The sequence below is a fragment of the Bos indicus x Bos taurus genome, chromosome 21, assembly GCF_003369695.1.
Source record: "Bos indicus x Bos taurus breed Angus x Brahman F1 hybrid chromosome 21, Bos_hybrid_MaternalHap_v2.0, whole genome shotgun sequence".
Taxonomy (NCBI): domain Eukaryota; kingdom Metazoa; phylum Chordata; class Mammalia; order Artiodactyla; family Bovidae; genus Bos; species Bos indicus x Bos taurus.
This window is the reverse complement of record NC_040096.1, coordinates 64372694-64389569: the sequence shown is the minus strand read 5'-3', so window position 1 is coordinate 64389569 and position 16876 is coordinate 64372694. Positions and strand designations below refer to the sequence as shown.

The following is a 16876-nucleotide window of genomic DNA, read 5'->3' as shown; positions in this document are numbered from 1 at the left end:
GGATCCTCCCTTGGGGATTTCGGCCCCCACCTATGCTGGAGTGTCAGCTCCTCATGGACTGGGCTGCAGGACCTCAGCGGTCACATCCTCAGTGCCCAGCTGGACTTGGTGGATGCATTTGGGGAGCCCTGGCTGTATCCCACCCAGTCTTCTGGGTCAGAGGGGAGACTGGCTCTTGCCCAGAGTGAGGAAGATCTGCTTAACCCAGGGAGAGCAGCTTCGTAAGGTAGTGAGTATATCATCTTTGGAGGTAATCAAGGGTGGATGGGTGGGAGTATGGGAGGATGGATGACCAGGTTTAGGAAGGAGACTGCTGCCATGGGTGGGAATCTGGCCACAGCCTCGTGGGCTCTGGCTTGTGAGATTTTATGATTCTGGCACCTAAGTCTTGTCAGTGAAATAAAAATTGCCCAGGAACCTCCAGCCCTGTGCAAAGCGGAAAAGTCTGCCTTTTGGTGAAAATCAGCAGAGAGCAACATTATTCTTTTAACTATCTTCAGATGATATGGTTTTGGGGTTTGGGGGGAGGGGTAGAGGGCCTCCATGGGTTCCCTTTCCCACTGCCCACCCCTCCCCCTCCCCCCACCGCCTCTATTTAGCTCCAGAATAGCTTTAATTAAAAATGCACTGGAGTGTCCACAGTCTAAATTAGTGTATTGCAGTTCGTATTTTCTTTCTCGTGTCAGCTCTAAAATTTCATCCGCGCAGCTGCTCCCCCTGCGATGATTCATCTGGAGCTGGGTCCGTGGTATGATTCTCCCCATGGATTCCGTGCCTGGCAGGGCCGGGCCGGGGGTGGCTGTCATTGACGCCACTCTGTGGTTCCCTCCGTTCACTTCCCTGCGGGGCTGATCAGCAGCGAAGGCTCCACGTGCGTCCAGAAGCCAGCTTCACAAAAGAGCAAGAAGCTGGTTGGGCAGGAGCGGGTGGCCCTCCGGGGGTGCAGAGGCAGTGGCCCAGGCTGGCAGCTGGGCTGGGACAGGCTCCAGGTGCCCGCGCCTCCTGGCCCCGGGGCCTGCTCGTTCTGTCCTGCCATGCCACACGGAGTTGCTGAACACTCACGTTGGAAGCGACCCCAGGATTTACACCGAGCCGGGATGGGGGAAACTGAGGCCTGTGTGGAGGAGGATTTCCCGGGATGGGTGATTGATTTGGTTTGCTGGGGCTGCCCGAGAAAAGAGCCGTACACTTGGTGGGGGTGGGAGGGTGGAGAAGGCGCTTAAGCAACTGAAATGTATTGAATGTATTGTCTCATAATTCTGGGGGGTGTGGGGTCAGCAGGGCCATGTATAAATCTCATTGAGACACAGTGCAACCTGCCGCCGTGGGGCTGTCGGCCTGATGGTAAGAGAAAAAGCAGGTTTGGGCCCCAGAGGAGTCTGGGTTCAGACGATGCCTGCTCCAGCTCTCACCCTCTGTGTGTGTGGCTTTAAGTGGGGTGTCTTATGCCCCGGGGCCTCGGTTTCTTCTCCTGTAACCCAGGGATGGCGGGGCGCCCACTGCAGTGCTGGCTGGAACCTGGGGTGCCCTGGGCAAGTGTCTGCCCTTCCCTCCTTTTCCTGGTCTTGGGAGCCTGGGATTTTTCAGGGTCTGGCAGACTACACCCATTCAGCTGGGCTTGATGCCTGATGAAACGGCTTGCTCTGTTTTGTACTTTGAGTTTTGAAGCATCCAGGCCTTGGGACTGAGAAACGGGCCTCTGCTGTCCGAGCCTGTGGCTGACGCCTCCTTCCTGATACCTGCCTCCCCGGTGGCAGGGCTTGTTCTGTTTGGTGGTTCCTTTGCCCAAGCCCTCCGGAGGTGCAGGGCTCACAGTGTGTCTGCTTGCCAGCATCCTCCGTGACGTGCTGCTCTGTTGCCGGGCTCTGGACCATCCCCTCTCCCCTTGTTTGATGTCTGTGGTTGGTCGTCACTTCCCTGTCCCCTCTGTCATGGGTGACATGGTCTCCGGAGGGCTTAAACTGGTTCCTTAGCAGAATCTTAGACCCAGTCCAGCCTCTTTCTCAGCCAGGGAGAACACCCCCTCTTTCCATCATCCGATGGATGGTCCATCTAGCGACGTGGGCAAGAGGAGAGACTAGGAATTCACCTCTGTACCTGACGCTCAACCTGTGTCCATTGTGAGACAGTGGACAATAGCCCTCAGCCTGGCTAGAGGGTAACCCCAGGACTTTAGAGCCAGAGGGCCTGGTTCAAATCCCTCAAGGTGGGTGGGTGGCACTGGGCCAGTGGCTTAACCTCTCTGTGCTTCCATTTTCCCAAATATAAAATGAGGACACTAACGGTGGCTGCCCAGGACTAAAGGGCGAATCACGGAAGGCAGTGAGGGCCAGGCCTGGCTGGTGGTAAGGGTCGCAGGTCAGCAACTGTGACCTCGCCTGGGGGTCACTCAGCAGCTGAGTGTCTTCTGGACCCCATTTGACATGCAAGAGACCAGGAGGCAGGGGAGCTGCTCAGATCTGTCACCTGTGATGGGATTTGGATTTAGCAACGTCTGTGAGTGACTTCACTTTCACTTTTCACTTTCATGCATTGGAGAAGGAAATGGCAACCCACTCCAGTGTTCTTGCCTGGAGAATCCCAGGGACGGGGGAGCCTGGTGGGAGGCCGTCTGTGGGGTTGCACAGAGTCGGACACGACTGAAGCGACTTAGCTGCAGCAGCAGCAGTGCCCTCCAGTGGCTTCCCAGGGGGCTCAGTGGTAAAGAATCCATCTGCAATGCAGGAGACACAGGAGATGCGGGTTCAATCCCTAGGTGGAGAAGATCCCCTGGAGGAGAAAATGGCAACCCACTCCAGTATTCTTGCCTGGAGAATCCCGTGGACAGAGGAGCCTGGAGGGCTACAGTCCACAGGGTTGCCAAGAGTCAGATGCGGCTGAGCACGTGCCCTCCAAAGCCCTCGTCTTCCCCCTGTGGAGGTCACATGGCCCGCCCCTCAGTCACCTTATTGTGCCAGGGGACACAGGAGCAGACAGTGGTCATTGTGGCTGAGACCTGGTCTTGTGGTACCTGTCGGTCACAGGCGCCACGGTCCTGGGCCGTACTCACATCCCAGGTTGAGAGCCGACGCTGCGTGGGGAGTACGGCAGTGCCAGCTGCGGATGAGAAATACCAGCCATTCATTAGCCACACCTGGATGCCACGTGCCTCATCTGAGCACCGATCAGAGAAACCCTCTGGGCCCGGGTCACCCTGCAGCCCTTTGTTCAATGGCCTGCAGATGAGTTCTTATAAAATAAAAGGGGGAAAAAGGAAGGAAATCTGGCCGGCAGGACCTGTAGGTTCCCGTGAGGGACCTTCACCCTGGGGACACAGCAGAGGCAGATCCCTGGCCTCCCCTGGGGCTGGCTGGGGTCTTGGGGTGCCTCCCAGGAGGGCAGCTGTGTCCTGGGTTCTGGTGTCAGCCTCGTGGAGTCCGGGGCTGGCCATATGCTGGGTCACATCCTTGTGGAATCCGCAGTTTCTGAAAATGTGGGACTCTGATGAGGCACCTTGGGGACCCCACCTGGGCCCTGGGACCGCCTCCCACTCCAGCCCAGCCGAGCTCCTGGCGGCTTTGGGGCAGTGGGAGTCTCCGGGGTGGGGGAAGGGCAGAGCTGAGGGTGGTGGGAGGCGTTTGCGGGGTGACACGTGCTCTCTTCCCTTCCAGCTGCCCCGCCCCTACGGCCGCCCCCGTCGCTGGCTTCAGGTAGCCCTGCCCGGGGTCGGGGGAGGGCTGGTGTGCAGTGCCGTGTGGGGTGGGGGCGGCTTGCAGTGCTGTGTGATGGCCTTCCTGTCCCTTCCCCGGGGAGCTGACCACCACCCAGGGTCTGGCATTTAAATTCATCTTAGGCTTTGCCTCCTCTCTGAGCTGGTGTTAATTCCCAGCTTTACAAAACAACACCCAAGAGTTTCCAGGCAGCGGCCTGCTGTGACACTCCGCCCAGGTCCCCCTCACCCACCTCTCATCCGATCTGCCCAGGGTGTGAGGTCATGGCGGGGGGCGGGGCGCTGCAGGAGGACAGGTCGTGATCCACACTTTGCAGGAGAACCTGCAGTACCTGGTGGGGCGAGGGGCTGGCTGACCAAGACCTCAGGAGTTAGTGCTGGGTCCTGGCTGGCCCGGGTCCTCGAGCGAGGTCTCCAGGGGTGCCTGGTGGTCAGAAGAGCCCACCGGCGCCCAGCAATAGGCTCCCAGCCCCACCGAGCAGGACAGCCCTACCGCCCCTGGGAGGCAGGCATTACCGCCCTTGGTTACCATTCTGGAAAGCAGGGCTGTTGTCACCTGGGATCAGAGCCTTGTTCCTGTCATGAGACGCTGACACTGCCCTGCCCCGTGAGGGCCGGCAGCCCGAGGGATGGTTCCCTCTGAGGGGCCCTGCCCCTGGTCGCTGCGTGCAGATCGGCCCGGGGGCCCTGAATCTGAGTGGTCACCTGCGGGCAGGCTGCCTGGTGGGGACCCCGGGCGCCCCCGTGTCAGTTCTCACCTCCCATCCCCAGAGCTGCAGGCCTCGCCTCACCTGTCGGGTGCCCCCCTTGCTGAGGTGTGTACACAGTCAGTGCTTAGTGACCAGATCTGGGGGTAGCGTGCGGCCCACCCGAGGGGCCTCCAGCACTTTGGGAGCAGGAGGGCGGGGTGAGCAGCTGCCTTTGAGCCCAGAAAGGAGCCTGAGTGGAGGGGCGGGGGTGGGCACGTGGCCCCCTTTTCTCTGAGTTCCATTTGTCTTCAGCATCTCCCCTGATGGTCCTCCCCAGGAGGATCCAGGGGGTGCCGTCCCCCCGCCCCCACCAGCTTTGCAAGCAGGATTCCCTGGGAAGGTGATGACCCCCGTTCCTGCTGCTGGAACCTCCTTGCAGCTCCGCAGAGGCCCTGAGAAGCTGGGTGGCCTGAGTTCATGCTGCCCGCTGCGGCCGGCTCTGAGCTGAGGGCCCCAGACGGAGACCTCTGCAGCCTCCTGGGCGCCCCCCCCAACCCGGCCTGGCCCCCCAAACCCCATCCAGAACCATCACGCTGCCCTTGGTGGGGGCGGGACCATGTAGAAGGGGATTTCAGCACTGGGATCGTTACCGTCTCTTTTAAGGATTCGGGCAACCCTGTTCCAGCTCCTGCTCTGTGTGTTCAATCCACCCCTCCATGTCCTGAGGGACCCCATTTGGGAGCCTGGTGGGGCAGGGCGGTCCTCTCCTGGGGAGCGGCAATGAGCCTTATCCCTTGCCCGCCCAGTCACCCTAGAAGACCGCTCCCCCTCAGCAGTGAAACCCTCGGGGATTTCATCTTCCAGGGCACCGGTGGGCAAATAGCAGGATTTTTAATTTGGATTTAAGTGCAATTACATTTCTTCATTTTGATGCGTCATTAGGCGCATTGCCCCTCGTGAAAGCTGGTGCGTTCTCCCCGCCAGCTTTGTGGCTTGCTCCTCGAGTGCTGTGGGCTTGCAAATATTGATGCACAACACCCATCACTGAAGGCAGGGGTGGAAATTGCACGCTGCGAATTAAAATCTCCCCGCCCCCTTGCACACACATATACACCTCCTCCCCAGGGAATCGTCTGGGGGAGGGAGGAGACGTACAAACCAGTGTTTTCACAAGCAGCATATGGGCGGCTTGTGATCCCATTGGTTCCTGGATCAGAGACCCTGTGGACGAGGGGAGCTGCAGCCCAGGGCAGCATCTGGACTGCATGCAGGCGGGGACAGGGAGGCATCTGCCTCCTGGTCCCTGGGGCCCATGGGAGCGCCGGAGCTCCAGTGCCCGGCCCTGTGGCCACGTCCACATCCACACGTGTGTGTGTTGGGCCAGCTGGGCCTTATGCCTGGTCCTTTGGCTTTCTCTCGCCAGGCAGGCGGGGGGGTGGGTAGAGAAAGGCTCCAGGGCCTGGGGGAGACGCCTGTGGCCCCAGGTGTGGACAGTCCATGTGTTGGGTTTAGAACACACTCTTGGAGATTTTGCAGCTGTCAACGGAGATCTACCCAAGAAAATAATTTGGTTTGGGAGTTTTGCTTTAAAGTGGAGCTGGGGGTGAGACCTTCCCCCCACTCTGCCGAGGTAGGCAGGGGCGCCCGGGGGGAGAGAAATCCCAATGGTGGGGGCAGGCACGGGGCCTCTTTCTTTTGCGGGCTGTTGGTAGAGGCTCCTCCACTCAGACCCCTGGCCAGGCCAGGGAGGGTCACTGTGCCTGGGCCTCTGATGCCGCAGGTTGACCTAGACAGGCTGTGATGGGGCGTGACTGTCCCAGTTTCAGACAGAGGGCTGTGCCCGAGGTCCCCGAGTGAGATCCTGCCCACTTCTCCCTACTCTGCGCTCCCCCAGGCCATGGGAACCATGCTTAGCTGGGTGGCTGGTGTCTGTCTGACCGCCGAGGGTAGGGGTGGGGGTTGGGGGGGTTAATCAGGGAGTGGCCGCCTGTCCCCTGTTCTGGTCACCTCCACTCTTGGCCTGCAGACACAGGGCGCTAGAGACTGTGAGGCCTGGGGGGTCAGCCCTGGGCGTGATGGGGGGTGGGCAGGAGAGCAGAGCCCAGGGACTTGATGAGGGTGAAGGTCCCGTGGGAAACGGGGAACTGGATCCAGTGGCTGGCGAGAGGGTGGCAGGGTGTGTGCAGATGCCTCTGGGTGAAGTGGGGGGCAGGGGTGCTGATGAGAAGGAGGAGGTCCCCCCACCCCAGCCCCCCGCATGCCCCAGCGAGGCTGCTGCCCGTATTTCTCACCCTTGCCCTCCTCCCCTCGAAGGGTTTGTTTGGGCAACTCAACAGCCTGCTGATTTATAGGACGTTCCACTGAATTTTATCTGCCCAGCAGTGTTCCCGAAGTTCCTTTGAAGTAGAAGAGGGTGTTGGGTTCAGAAACGCCATCCCAGGGTCGAAGGGACTCAGAGGGCCCGCAGACCAAGGCTTCTGCTCGGCTGGACTGGGGGCTGTGCTGGTTTGAGTGTGACCCCTGGGTCCTCCCCCTGTCTGGGTCCAGCCCCAGCTTCTGTAGGGGGGCCGTGTGTTGCTTTGCCCAAGTGAACCACTTAAGGCCAAATCTATACTTGTTCATTCATTCATTCACTCTCTCCTCCCTTGTCCACTCCTTCTAAGCACGCCTTGGGCTTTAGTCACGAGCCCAGTGGCACTGGTTCCTGTGGACACAGAGGGCGAGGCCCGGGGCTCGCATTCGGGAGCTCCCTGTCCGATGGCGGAGGCTCGTGGGCAAGTGTCAGAGAGCTGTGCAGGCTCACTCCGTAGGCAGCCCCCAGCCTCTTGGTGGTGGGCGGACTTCCCTTTACCCAGGATGTGAGCCCCAGGGCTGGAGAGGCTGTTGCCCAGGCCTTGTGGGGGACCCCAGGGGCAGGATGCTGGCGCAGAGGGGCGAGGGTGGAGAGGGGTGGGGAGAGCCACCGACTCACTCACCTGTTTATTTGACCACTCAGCAGATGTTTATAAAGCATGCAGCAGGGAGCGAATCAAAGCCCCTGGCCTCGTGGCTCTGATGCTTGAGTGGGGAGAGGGATGTCAAGGGCTTCTGATGGCCGTGGCGGTGAGGATGGATAGAGGGGGCGGGGAAGGGAGAAGGCACAGGCAGGGCCCCCTGGCAGGTGCCCTGAGGACCAGGCTGGGGAGTCTCGTGCAGTAGAGAGGCCAGCAGTCCTCAGCCCTCTCGGCGCAGCCTCCCACCCCATATCCAACCCCGCCCCCTTCTCTCTCTCTCTCTCTTGCAGCAGGCAGGCCCTGGGGAGTTCAGGACACTGCGGAAAGGCTTCTCCCCGTACCACTCGGAGTCCCAGCTCTCCAGCCTGCCGCCCTCCTACCAGGACTCCCTGCAGAACGTAAGTGCCCCTCCCCCAAGGCCCCACCATGCCCAGGAGGACCCTGGACCCCCCCGGGGAATTGGAGGGGTGTGGCTCAGACCGTGCTTGCTTGTAACCTGCCCAGGGCCACGTGGGCGGTCACAGCTGAGCTAGGTTGGGGACCCTTGGCTTCTGCCCAAGCTCTTCCGGGGCAGCGCTTGGGCCCCTGACCCTTGACCTCCACCCTCGACCCTTGGAACCTTGTAAGTCTCCCAGTGTGTTGGTGGGAGGTGGAGGCCCAGCTTGAGATGCTGTCCCTGGCATCTCAGGCTGGTGTAGTGGCCATGAGGCCCAGCCACTGTCTCTCTGTCTCTGTGGGCATGTGTCCCTCCTTGGACGCAGCAGGGAGAGGCTGCCCAGCTGGGGTGGGGCTGGCCCGAGTCTGTGCGGGGCTTGCTACCCCAGGCTTGAGCTCAGGTGTATGCTTGCGTGTTTCAGTTCTTGCTAGGGCCCCCACAGTTGTCCTGGGTTCTCGCCTGGGCCCTGACCTGCCCTGGGAGGGCGGCAGGGGGCTCACTCCCCAGGATGTGCATGGTCAGCTCAGGACTGCTCCTTGTGGGTGAATGCGCGTCATTCCCGGGGACCCTGTGTGTGCAGAAGGCAGGGATCTATAGAGGCAGAGAGTGCGGGAGTGGTTGCCAGGGGCTTGGGGGAGCGGGGAGGAGGTGATGGAAGTGTTCTGTTGGGTGACTGCACAAATCGGTAAATGTGCAAAACCACCTCCCCCAGAAGCACGCGTTCGGGTGAGCCGTGTGATGCTTGCTGAGCATCTGTTACGTGGAGGGCTGTGCCGGGCTCTCCCCACGCCCAGAAGCCTTGTCACAGGGCGGGGACCTCACTGTCCCCGCAGAACAGATAGGAAACCGAGCCGGCCTGAGGTCACGGTGGGCCCGACTCTCTCCCAGGGTCCCGGCCTTGCTGCCCTCCTCCACCCCGGCCAGTGAGGGTGAGCCTGGGGCGCCTCCTGGGACTCCGAGCTGGCATGAGAGGGCTGGCGCCGCTGCTGGCTGCCGGCGGAACCCTCTGCAGTTTCTCTCCGAGGCCTCGCACCTTCTCCAGGAATGTAGCTGCTGACGCTGCAGAGGCGGCAAAGCCCGCTGACGACAGATAATCCAAATATTTACCCAGGAGCCCCGTGGCTCAATGAGGCTCCAATTGCTTCCTGATGAAGGGCTCTGAAAAGCCCAGCATCGCCCCCACGGGGGGCGGCTCTCCAGCCCTTCGTACCCTCTCCCTGGGCTGTGGGAATCCTCACCACTGATAGTACTGTGCGCTGAAGCCTCGGCAGGCTGCAAACTGTAAAGTGCTGTGTAAACTGTAAAGTGCTGTGCAAGCCCAGCTGGCTCCGGTGTGTGCCAGGCCTGTGGGATGTAAGCAGAGGAAGCTCGCTCCTCCAGGCTGAGCCCCTGAAGCCTTGACAGTGCTGCTTGGGCTGTCGGAGGGACGGAGGCTTCTGGAAGGCTTCCTGGAGGAGGCTTTAAGAGGGGGTCTGTGGGCCTCCCTTAAGCTGCCCTGCGTGGCCAGGGGTTGTCACCCCACTTCAGAGGGAAGGCAACTGAGGCCCACCGAGGAGAGGTGGGGTGGATTGCCAGGATCATATGGCTAGTCCATGCCAGAACCCAGGCCAAGCTGGGCCTGGGGGCCGGGGACCAGCCCGCAGCTCCACAGAGGCTGGGGTGCAGGTTCCTGGGGTGGAGGGGGAGGGTTGGGGTGTCTTGTGGGAGGCTGCCACAGAGAGGCCCGAGCTCAGGTGGAGGCTCGCGGTCCAGGCCTCTCGGGCTGTTTATGGGGCACAGAGCCTCTCTGGAGCGGCTGAGCGCTGAGCCCCATGTCCTGCGTACGGATGCACCAGGAGAGGAGGCTTGTGTGGGGAGGACCCTCTGACGCTGCCAGGGGTGCTGTCTCTTCTATACCTGGGTGTGGGCACACCTTCTGTGAGGCTATTTTAAGTGTCCATTTCAGTGGATTTTATTATCTTCACAGATCTGTGCAATCATCGCAGCAAAATGTCTCCCTCACCCCAGAAAGCAAGCCTGTGCTCATTAGCAATCCCTCCCCACCCCCTCCTGCCAGCCCCTGACAATCACTAATCTGCTTTCTGCCTCTGCGTTTGCCTTTTCTGGATATTTCTTATAAATGGAAGCATAACACGTGTCAGTCTTTGTCCCTGGCTTCTGAGCACGGGGTTCTCGGGTGAATCCACACTGCAGCAGGTGTCGGAGCTTTGTGCCTTTTTCTTATCAAGCAGCCCCCCACTGCGTGGGTACCCACGTTTTGTTCAGCCGTTCGTCAGGCGCTGTGCACGGCTCTCTTTCCATTTTTGCCTCCTGTGATTGTGCTTCTCTGAACACCTGTGGATGGGGCACTTGTGTGGACATCTGTGTTCAGTTCTCTGGGGTGTACACTCGTCTCCCCACTTTGGGCGCTGCTCCTGGCGTCCCACAGCCCCAGGCTGGAGGCTTGGGCCCCCTGGTTTACTAGCTGTTTGGCCTCAAGCAAGTCTTGCAGCCTTCCCTTCCTCATCTGTAAAATGGGTGCATAGAAAAGATGGCTTCAGCGCAGAGGGTTGCAGTCAGCCCTCGGTGGGCTGCCCTGCTCCGAGTGGGCACTTAGGGAGCTGGGGAGGCGTCCTTGGGCCTTCCAGGCTGTGATCGGGGTCAGCGGGGAGGGGGGTTGGTCTTCCAGGGTGAGCTGGTTTGGGAAAAGCTCTCAAGTTTACAGTCCCGACCAGTGTTCGGCAGTGGCTTCGCCCATAGGCTCCTCCGCACACTCATTAAGTGAGTAAAGTTGCTCCGTTGTGTCCGACTCTTTACAACCCCATGGACTGTAGCCTACAAGGCTCCTCTGTCCATGGAATTTTCCAGGCAAGAATACTGGAGTGGGCCATTTCCTTCTCCAGGGGATCCTTCTGACCCAGGGATCGAACCTGGGTCTCTCACGTTGCAGGCAGACGTTTTACCATCTGAGCCACCAGGGAATCCCCATTAGCACCTGGTATTGGCCCAGCGAGGAGGCCCAGGAAAGGGCTGGATTGCACAGCTTCCCCCAGCCACTCCTGGCTTTTGTTTCAGGAACCTGTCGGCAATTCTGGGAGCCCCAGGTGCAGAGGGGACCTGGGCCCGGAGCTGCCAAGGGCCAGGCGCCTCCTGGGGCTGTGTGTGTGTGAGACTGTCGCCCCCTGCTGGCCAGTGCGGGGAGGGCCGCCTTCTTTCCCAGGTGCAGACTTGGCTGTGGCCCACACCCCCTCCAGCCCCCTGCCCCCCAGGACCATGTTTGGTTCGCCCACATGACACCAGAGACCAGGCAGCCTGGGCCAGAGTTAGGGAACAGCGTCCCAGGGCTCTGCACATGCCTTGCAACACACAGAGACCCTGGCTGAGAAACAGAGACTGAGATACAGAGTGGGTTGGGCCTCCCTGGAGAACCATGCCCACGCCCAGCTTTCTCAGACCCCAGGGCTGGGGGGTCTTGGCCTCTGTGTGGAACCGGGAGCAGGGCGAGCCTGCCAGGCTCCCCTGGGAGCAGGTCCAGGCCATGCTGGCAGGTGGGGTGACTGCAGAGGTTGGCTGCTGGTGGTGGAATGTTCCAGACCCCGAGGGTCCCTGCACAGCGCGGCCTGGCTGGGCAGGATCCTGGGGCCATAGCCTCATCTTCCGAGCTCACTGAGTTGGACTGGTTTCTGGAGGGGTCATCGGGCAGTTGATGGAGAAGAAAACCCAAGAGTCAGAGACGGGAGGGACGCCCAAGACCCCAGGGTCTTCTCTCCCTCACGCACTCCCTGGGGACTTCTCGGTGTTTTTCTCTCTGGCTTCCAGCACCTGCTGCTTTATCTCAGGCCCTGGCCCAGCGTCTCCTGACCTGGCTCCTGCTGGCCCCAGGGCTCCAGCTGTCTCTGAGTGTGAGCTCCTTCCATGCGGCCTTGAGTCCTTCCTGACCTTGCTCTGGGGCCTGGGGTGTCCCCACGGCAGCCCGAAGGCCTGCCTCCTGCCCCATGGCCGCCTGGCTAAGCGCCCCTTGCCCAGGAGAAGCTGGGCAGATGCTCGACCTCCAACACGGGCAGGCAGGGCAGGCAGGGGACCGGAGGCTGGATCCCTTCCTCTCCCAGACTCATCTTCTGGCCTCCCAGGCTGTTGTGGGAGCCCGGCTCCTAGTTGCCAGTTAGAGTGTTTGCTGAATGTGGTGGCCATTCTCAGACAGGGCTGGGAGGGTCAGGACTGGGAAGCCTGGCTCAGGGCTGGAAGCCCCACGATGGCCCTAGAGGATGGAAACTGGGCCGGGAGAGGGGACTTAGGAGTCAGGCTATGTGGGGTTAGAGCCCAAGCCCTTCCGCATCTTCCTAGGTGACCTGCCAAACAGAACAGTAGACCTTCCCCGTGGGCTGTTTACAGGGGCCTATGGGAAGGGGATGCAGAGGATGAGATGGTTGGATGGCATCACCAACTCCATGGACATGAGTTTGAGTAAACTCTGGGAGTTGGTGATGGACAGGGAGGCCTGGTGCGCTGCAGTCCATGGGGTCGCAAAGAGTTAGACACGACTGAGGGACTGAACTGATGGGATTTGGGAAGTGGGGAGGTTTCTTGGGAAGGGCGAAGGTTTCTCGCTGCTCCTCTGCCCTGGCGCAGCCCTCCCTCCCAGCCTCCTCTGCCCCCATTACCTCAGCCCCCGTTTCCTCCCACCTGGGCCCTGTCCCAGATGCAAGGCCCTCTGCCAGCCGCTGGTCGCCCTGTGGCTGCCCCTGGGAGCCAACCAGGGCGAGCTCTGAGCTCAGACACAGTCCATTCCCGCAGGGCCCAGCCTGCCCGGCTCCCGAACTGCCCTCGCCCTCCTCCAGCGGCTACAGCTCCGTGGGGCAGAAGCCCGAGGCCGTGGTGCATGCGATGAAGGTGAGGACCCGGCCCTGACAGCTCCCGCTCCCTCGGGGGGCCCGCACCTCGGTCCCTGCTGCTCTTCCGGACTCTGACCTTGGACCCCACATTTGCCCTCTCTGGGCCTCGGGGCTACTGAGCAACAGGGCAGGGAGGCCGAGGGGGTGCCCTGGCTGCCTGGAACACTGTGGGGGAGGGGTTTGGGGGTGCTGGGTGGCAGCCAGGGGCGCTGAGGCCTGGGGGAGGTCAGGTGGGGGCGGTGGGCAATGCCCAGGGCCTGCCTGGTGATCTCGGGACCGCCCCTTCAGGTCCTGGAGGTGCATGAAAACCTCGACAGGCCACTGCAGGACAGCTGTGAGGAGGACCTCAGTGAGAAGGAGAAGGCCATCGTCCGAGAGATGTGCAACGTGAGGTCCCGGGGCAGGGGGGTGCCGGCTGGGTCCCGCTGGAGGGGCGAGGGCCTGGGGTCTGGGGGCAGGCTCTGGGGCTCCAGGAGCCCTGGCCTCTCTCTGGCCCCCTCCACCTCCTCCTCCCCTCCCCCTTTCTCTGCCCCATCTTCCTTCTTCCCTGCTTCCCCTCCCTGAGAACAGAGTCCCTGATCCTGGTCTGGTTTGCCCAGCACGTCCTGACCCTTGACCCCTGACCTGTCTCCCAGTGTTGCTCTGGCTGCTGGTGGCGCACAGGTGGTGCTCAGACTGTGGGTGCCCATGGGACCCTCTCTGCTCTGCGAGCCCCCCAGCCCGGGGCTGCCTTGGCTTTGGGAAGCTGGGCCCCTCTGGGGCTTCGGGGAAGCAGAGCATCCTCCTCCCGTCCGCCTGGTCGATGCGTGCTGTCCCTGTGGGACCTCGAGGGAGCCAGGAGGGAAGGGGGGTCACAGGGGCTGCACCCAGGCCCCACTTGGGGTGGTGTGTCCTGAGTCCCCCTCCTCTGCCCATGCCCCAACCCCCACCCCTGCCCCGGGTCTGTAGACCCCACTGGACCATGATGAGGCCAGGTCCGCACCCAGACATGCTGTGCGCCGAGGTGGGGAGTGGTGGTGAGGGTGAGCGTGCACAGACTGGGTCTGAGGGTCTCCTCCGTGACCCCCCTGGCCCCAGGGCTCTAGGGGACGCGGGCGATCCTGAGCAACGGGGCAGTCTGTGCCCACAGGCCCCCGGGGCGGCTTGGGGCAGGCCTTCCCCTCACAGTGCCCCCTCCCCCCCACAGGTGGTCTGGAGGAAACTGGGAGATGCTGCCAGCTCCAAGCCCTCCATCCGGCAGCATCTCTCTGGGAACCAGTTCAAAGGGCCTTTGTAGGCCGCTTCCCCTCGGACGTGGACTTGGCCCCGGTGCCGAGCTGCCGGCTCCTTTCTCCGTGGTGCACTGTACATAGGACGCTGCCTGTCGTGGCCTGGCTGCTGGGGTGCGGCCCCTCACTCCTCTCAGACACCAGCATAGCGGGGAGACGGCTCCCCAGCAGAGCAGCCTGGATGGCTTCCTTCCTGCTCCGGGGCCCGGCGGTGGGCTCCATTGGCGAGAGGCTGAGGAGTGCTCGGAGATGCCCAGCCCCGGCAGAGGGGCACCCCTGGCTGCTGCCTGCCCGGGACAGCAGCCGCCGGCTGCCAGACTGCTGCCACGGGGCTCCTCTTCTGAGCCACCAGCCGGGGCCTGAATGCCGGCTCCCCGAGCAGAGTCCCTGACTCTAGGATGAGGGGGGCTCCGCTGCGGCCCCTCCTCTAGCCCCCAAGCCTGGCGCCTCCCTGATGCCAGCCACTGCTTGTTTTTAGATTCCACACCCCCACCCTTGGTCACACACCCTCTGCCATGTTCCCTCGCCTTGTGCCAGGTGGTGCCCCATCTTTCTGGGTCCCTCATGCCCAGGGGCCTGAGGCACTTCCGGGTCTGTGCTCCACATGACGGGCCGGGTCTGTCTCTGTGCAGATGGCACCAGGCCACGGCCGGGCCCCTGCTCAGGAATGGTGCCCTCGCGCCTGGTCCCCTCCTGGGTGACTGTGTACGGAGCTGCGTGGCTGCAGGTGAAGGGGTTCTGCCCTCCTTGTGAGGGGCCCCCCTGGGCTCTGGCTTTCATTTTCCTGTGTGACCTTCAGCAAGTCACTCAGCATCTCTGGGCCCCTGGTGGGGAAAAAAGGAGGACTCAGAGGATCAGGGCCAGCAGCTCAGGCACAGCGTGGGGGCCAGTGGGGACCCTCCTGCTGGAGGGGCGGCTGGTGGGGGGTGGGTTGCAGAGGAGTCCCGCTGCCTTGCCCCCCCTCGGTGGGTGGCCACCTCCCTTTCTGAGCTTCAGTGTTCTCTCCTGTCAACAGCGAAGCCTAAGGCCCTCCTTGCAGGGCTCTGAGGATCAAATAAGACCTTTGGTGTAAAATGACCGTGTATAAAACTGTAAAGCGAGACATGTAAATGTTAAAATTTATGTGGGAGGGGAGTGAGGCCTAGAGGCTAGAGGCCTTCGTTTCCAGTTCCTCCAGCACTGCTGACCCCTGTGTCTCGGCCGTACCGAGAGCTTGGGTGGTCTGAGAGGCTGTCTTGGCCTCGTCCAGGCTCTCATGAGGGGCGGGGACCAGGTGAAGGGACGGGTGAGGCTGCCCTGGGTCTTCCCCTGGCGGGGACTCGGAGCCGTCCCCACTGCCTGTCTGCCGTTGGCACCCTTGGGTGAACAGTCCCCGGGGAGAGGCCCGCGTCCGGGGAGTGCCGAGTGGGTGCTGCTGATGGCGTCGGGCATGGTCCTGACGCCCCGGGCGTTACCGAAAGCTGTGGGCGCCCTGGGAGGAGCTGGTCCTTAGGCCAGGTGGTGAGCACCGTCTCTAGGGGTGTGCACTTGGAGCTGGGTGATTCCTACACAGGTGGGCAGCGAGCTGGAGGGCAGAGGCTCCCCCCCACACCCGGGTCCTGGGTCTCCTGGGTGGGAGCCATATCCGAGAACCCCGTGTGTTATGTTTGGGTCAGGCTGGCTTGGCCACCAATGAAAATAAGCAATAAGTCAGGTGTCCTGGTACCTGCGGGTCTCCTGCAAACTGACGTGGGGAACGGGCCTCAAAGGGACCTTTCCCCGGTGGAGGGAGGTGACCCTGCCCCTAATGCTGCGGTGGTGTCCAGAGCCAGCGCTGCCTGGGAACGGCTTTCCAGGACACAGCCGTACCTGGGATACCATCTCATTCACATAAGCTGTTGGAAAGCCTGCAGCGCCTCTGCCCGGTCTGCGCCAGGCCCCGGGCCGTGGCTACAGCAGGAACCCACGGCTGGGAGGAGGATCCCGGGGGCCAGCTCAGGGGAGTCCCAGCTCTGCCACTAAGCAGGGAGTGTGTGCAGGGCGACCACGGCGCCCCTCCTCCCGTCCGGAGCCTTAGCTCTGAAGCTTGAGGGTGGGGGTGTCACTGAACCTGGTGTCCTTTCGTGAAGGTCCGTTTCAGATACTCTGCTGCCGGAGCCCCATGGGACCCGTGCTGTGGCTTTCGTCCCCACTGTGGTGGATGTCACCTTCCAGCCTCATCCCTGGTGGCCAGGCCCATCCTGGAATCGGAATCCACTGAGCACATTTTTATCCAAAAGTTATTAGCCACACATCAGTGTTTGAAAGAGAAAAGTGACCTTTCATTTTTTTTTTCTTTCTTGAAAACTTGAGAGGAAACCATGCATACTACTGACTTTTTTTTTTTTTTAAAGAAACAAAGGAAATGCATGACTGCAGAGCGGTAGAGGTGTATATTTTTCATAACGTGGGGGAAGTATTTGTGCTGCTCTCTGGGAACGGGCGCGTGCCTGGCTCTCGTCCCCGGGCCGGCAGCCACACTGTCTTCCGTGGGACGTGATGGCTGGAGCACGGGCCGACCCCACCCCAGCTCCGGGCAGCGCCGGTAGCCCTGGACTCCTGTGCCCGTTTCTATCTTCTATTGAACCACTTTGATTTGGGGAGAGAAAAAGAAATAGAACTTTTTGATAGTGTGGTAAAAACATTGATTTGAACTATTTTAGTAAAAGGAGTTAACAGAGAAGATTGTGATAGTGTATACTTTGTGCTAGATAAATAAAGGCTCCTTGCAAGCCTCCGTGCGCAGTGCTCATTTGTCTCTGGTGATGGGGCCCCTTGGCGCGGATAGTGGGGCTGACGCCTGCTGCTCCAGGGCCTCCAGTCAGACCAGCAGGGGAAAGGGTTTCCAATTTAAACCCAGGTCTGACCCAGGGACCTGCCTATGGAGGGAGA

General features: G+C 61.4%; 1 protein-coding gene across 2 annotated transcripts in view; it reads left to right on the top strand.

Annotated features, from left to right (window-relative positions):
• Positions 1–16721, top strand: part of CCDC85C (coiled-coil domain containing 85C) — a 77936-nt gene extending 61215 nt beyond the window's left edge. Inside the window, exons 3-7 of one of the 2 annotated variants that reach the window (XM_027521891.1) lie at positions 3651–3689; positions 7682–7789; positions 12601–12696; positions 12987–13085; positions 13885–16721. In XM_027521891.1, the coding sequence (XP_027377692.1) occupies positions 3651–3689; positions 7682–7789; positions 12601–12696; positions 12987–13085; positions 13885–13974 (432 nt within the window). In that variant the 3' untranslated portion in view covers positions 13975–16721. The remainder of the gene's footprint in view (positions 1–3650; positions 3690–7681; positions 7790–12600; positions 12697–12986; positions 13086–13884) is intronic. The other variant, XM_027521892.1, reaches the window with a different exon arrangement.
• Positions 16722–16876: the final 155 nt, after the last annotated feature.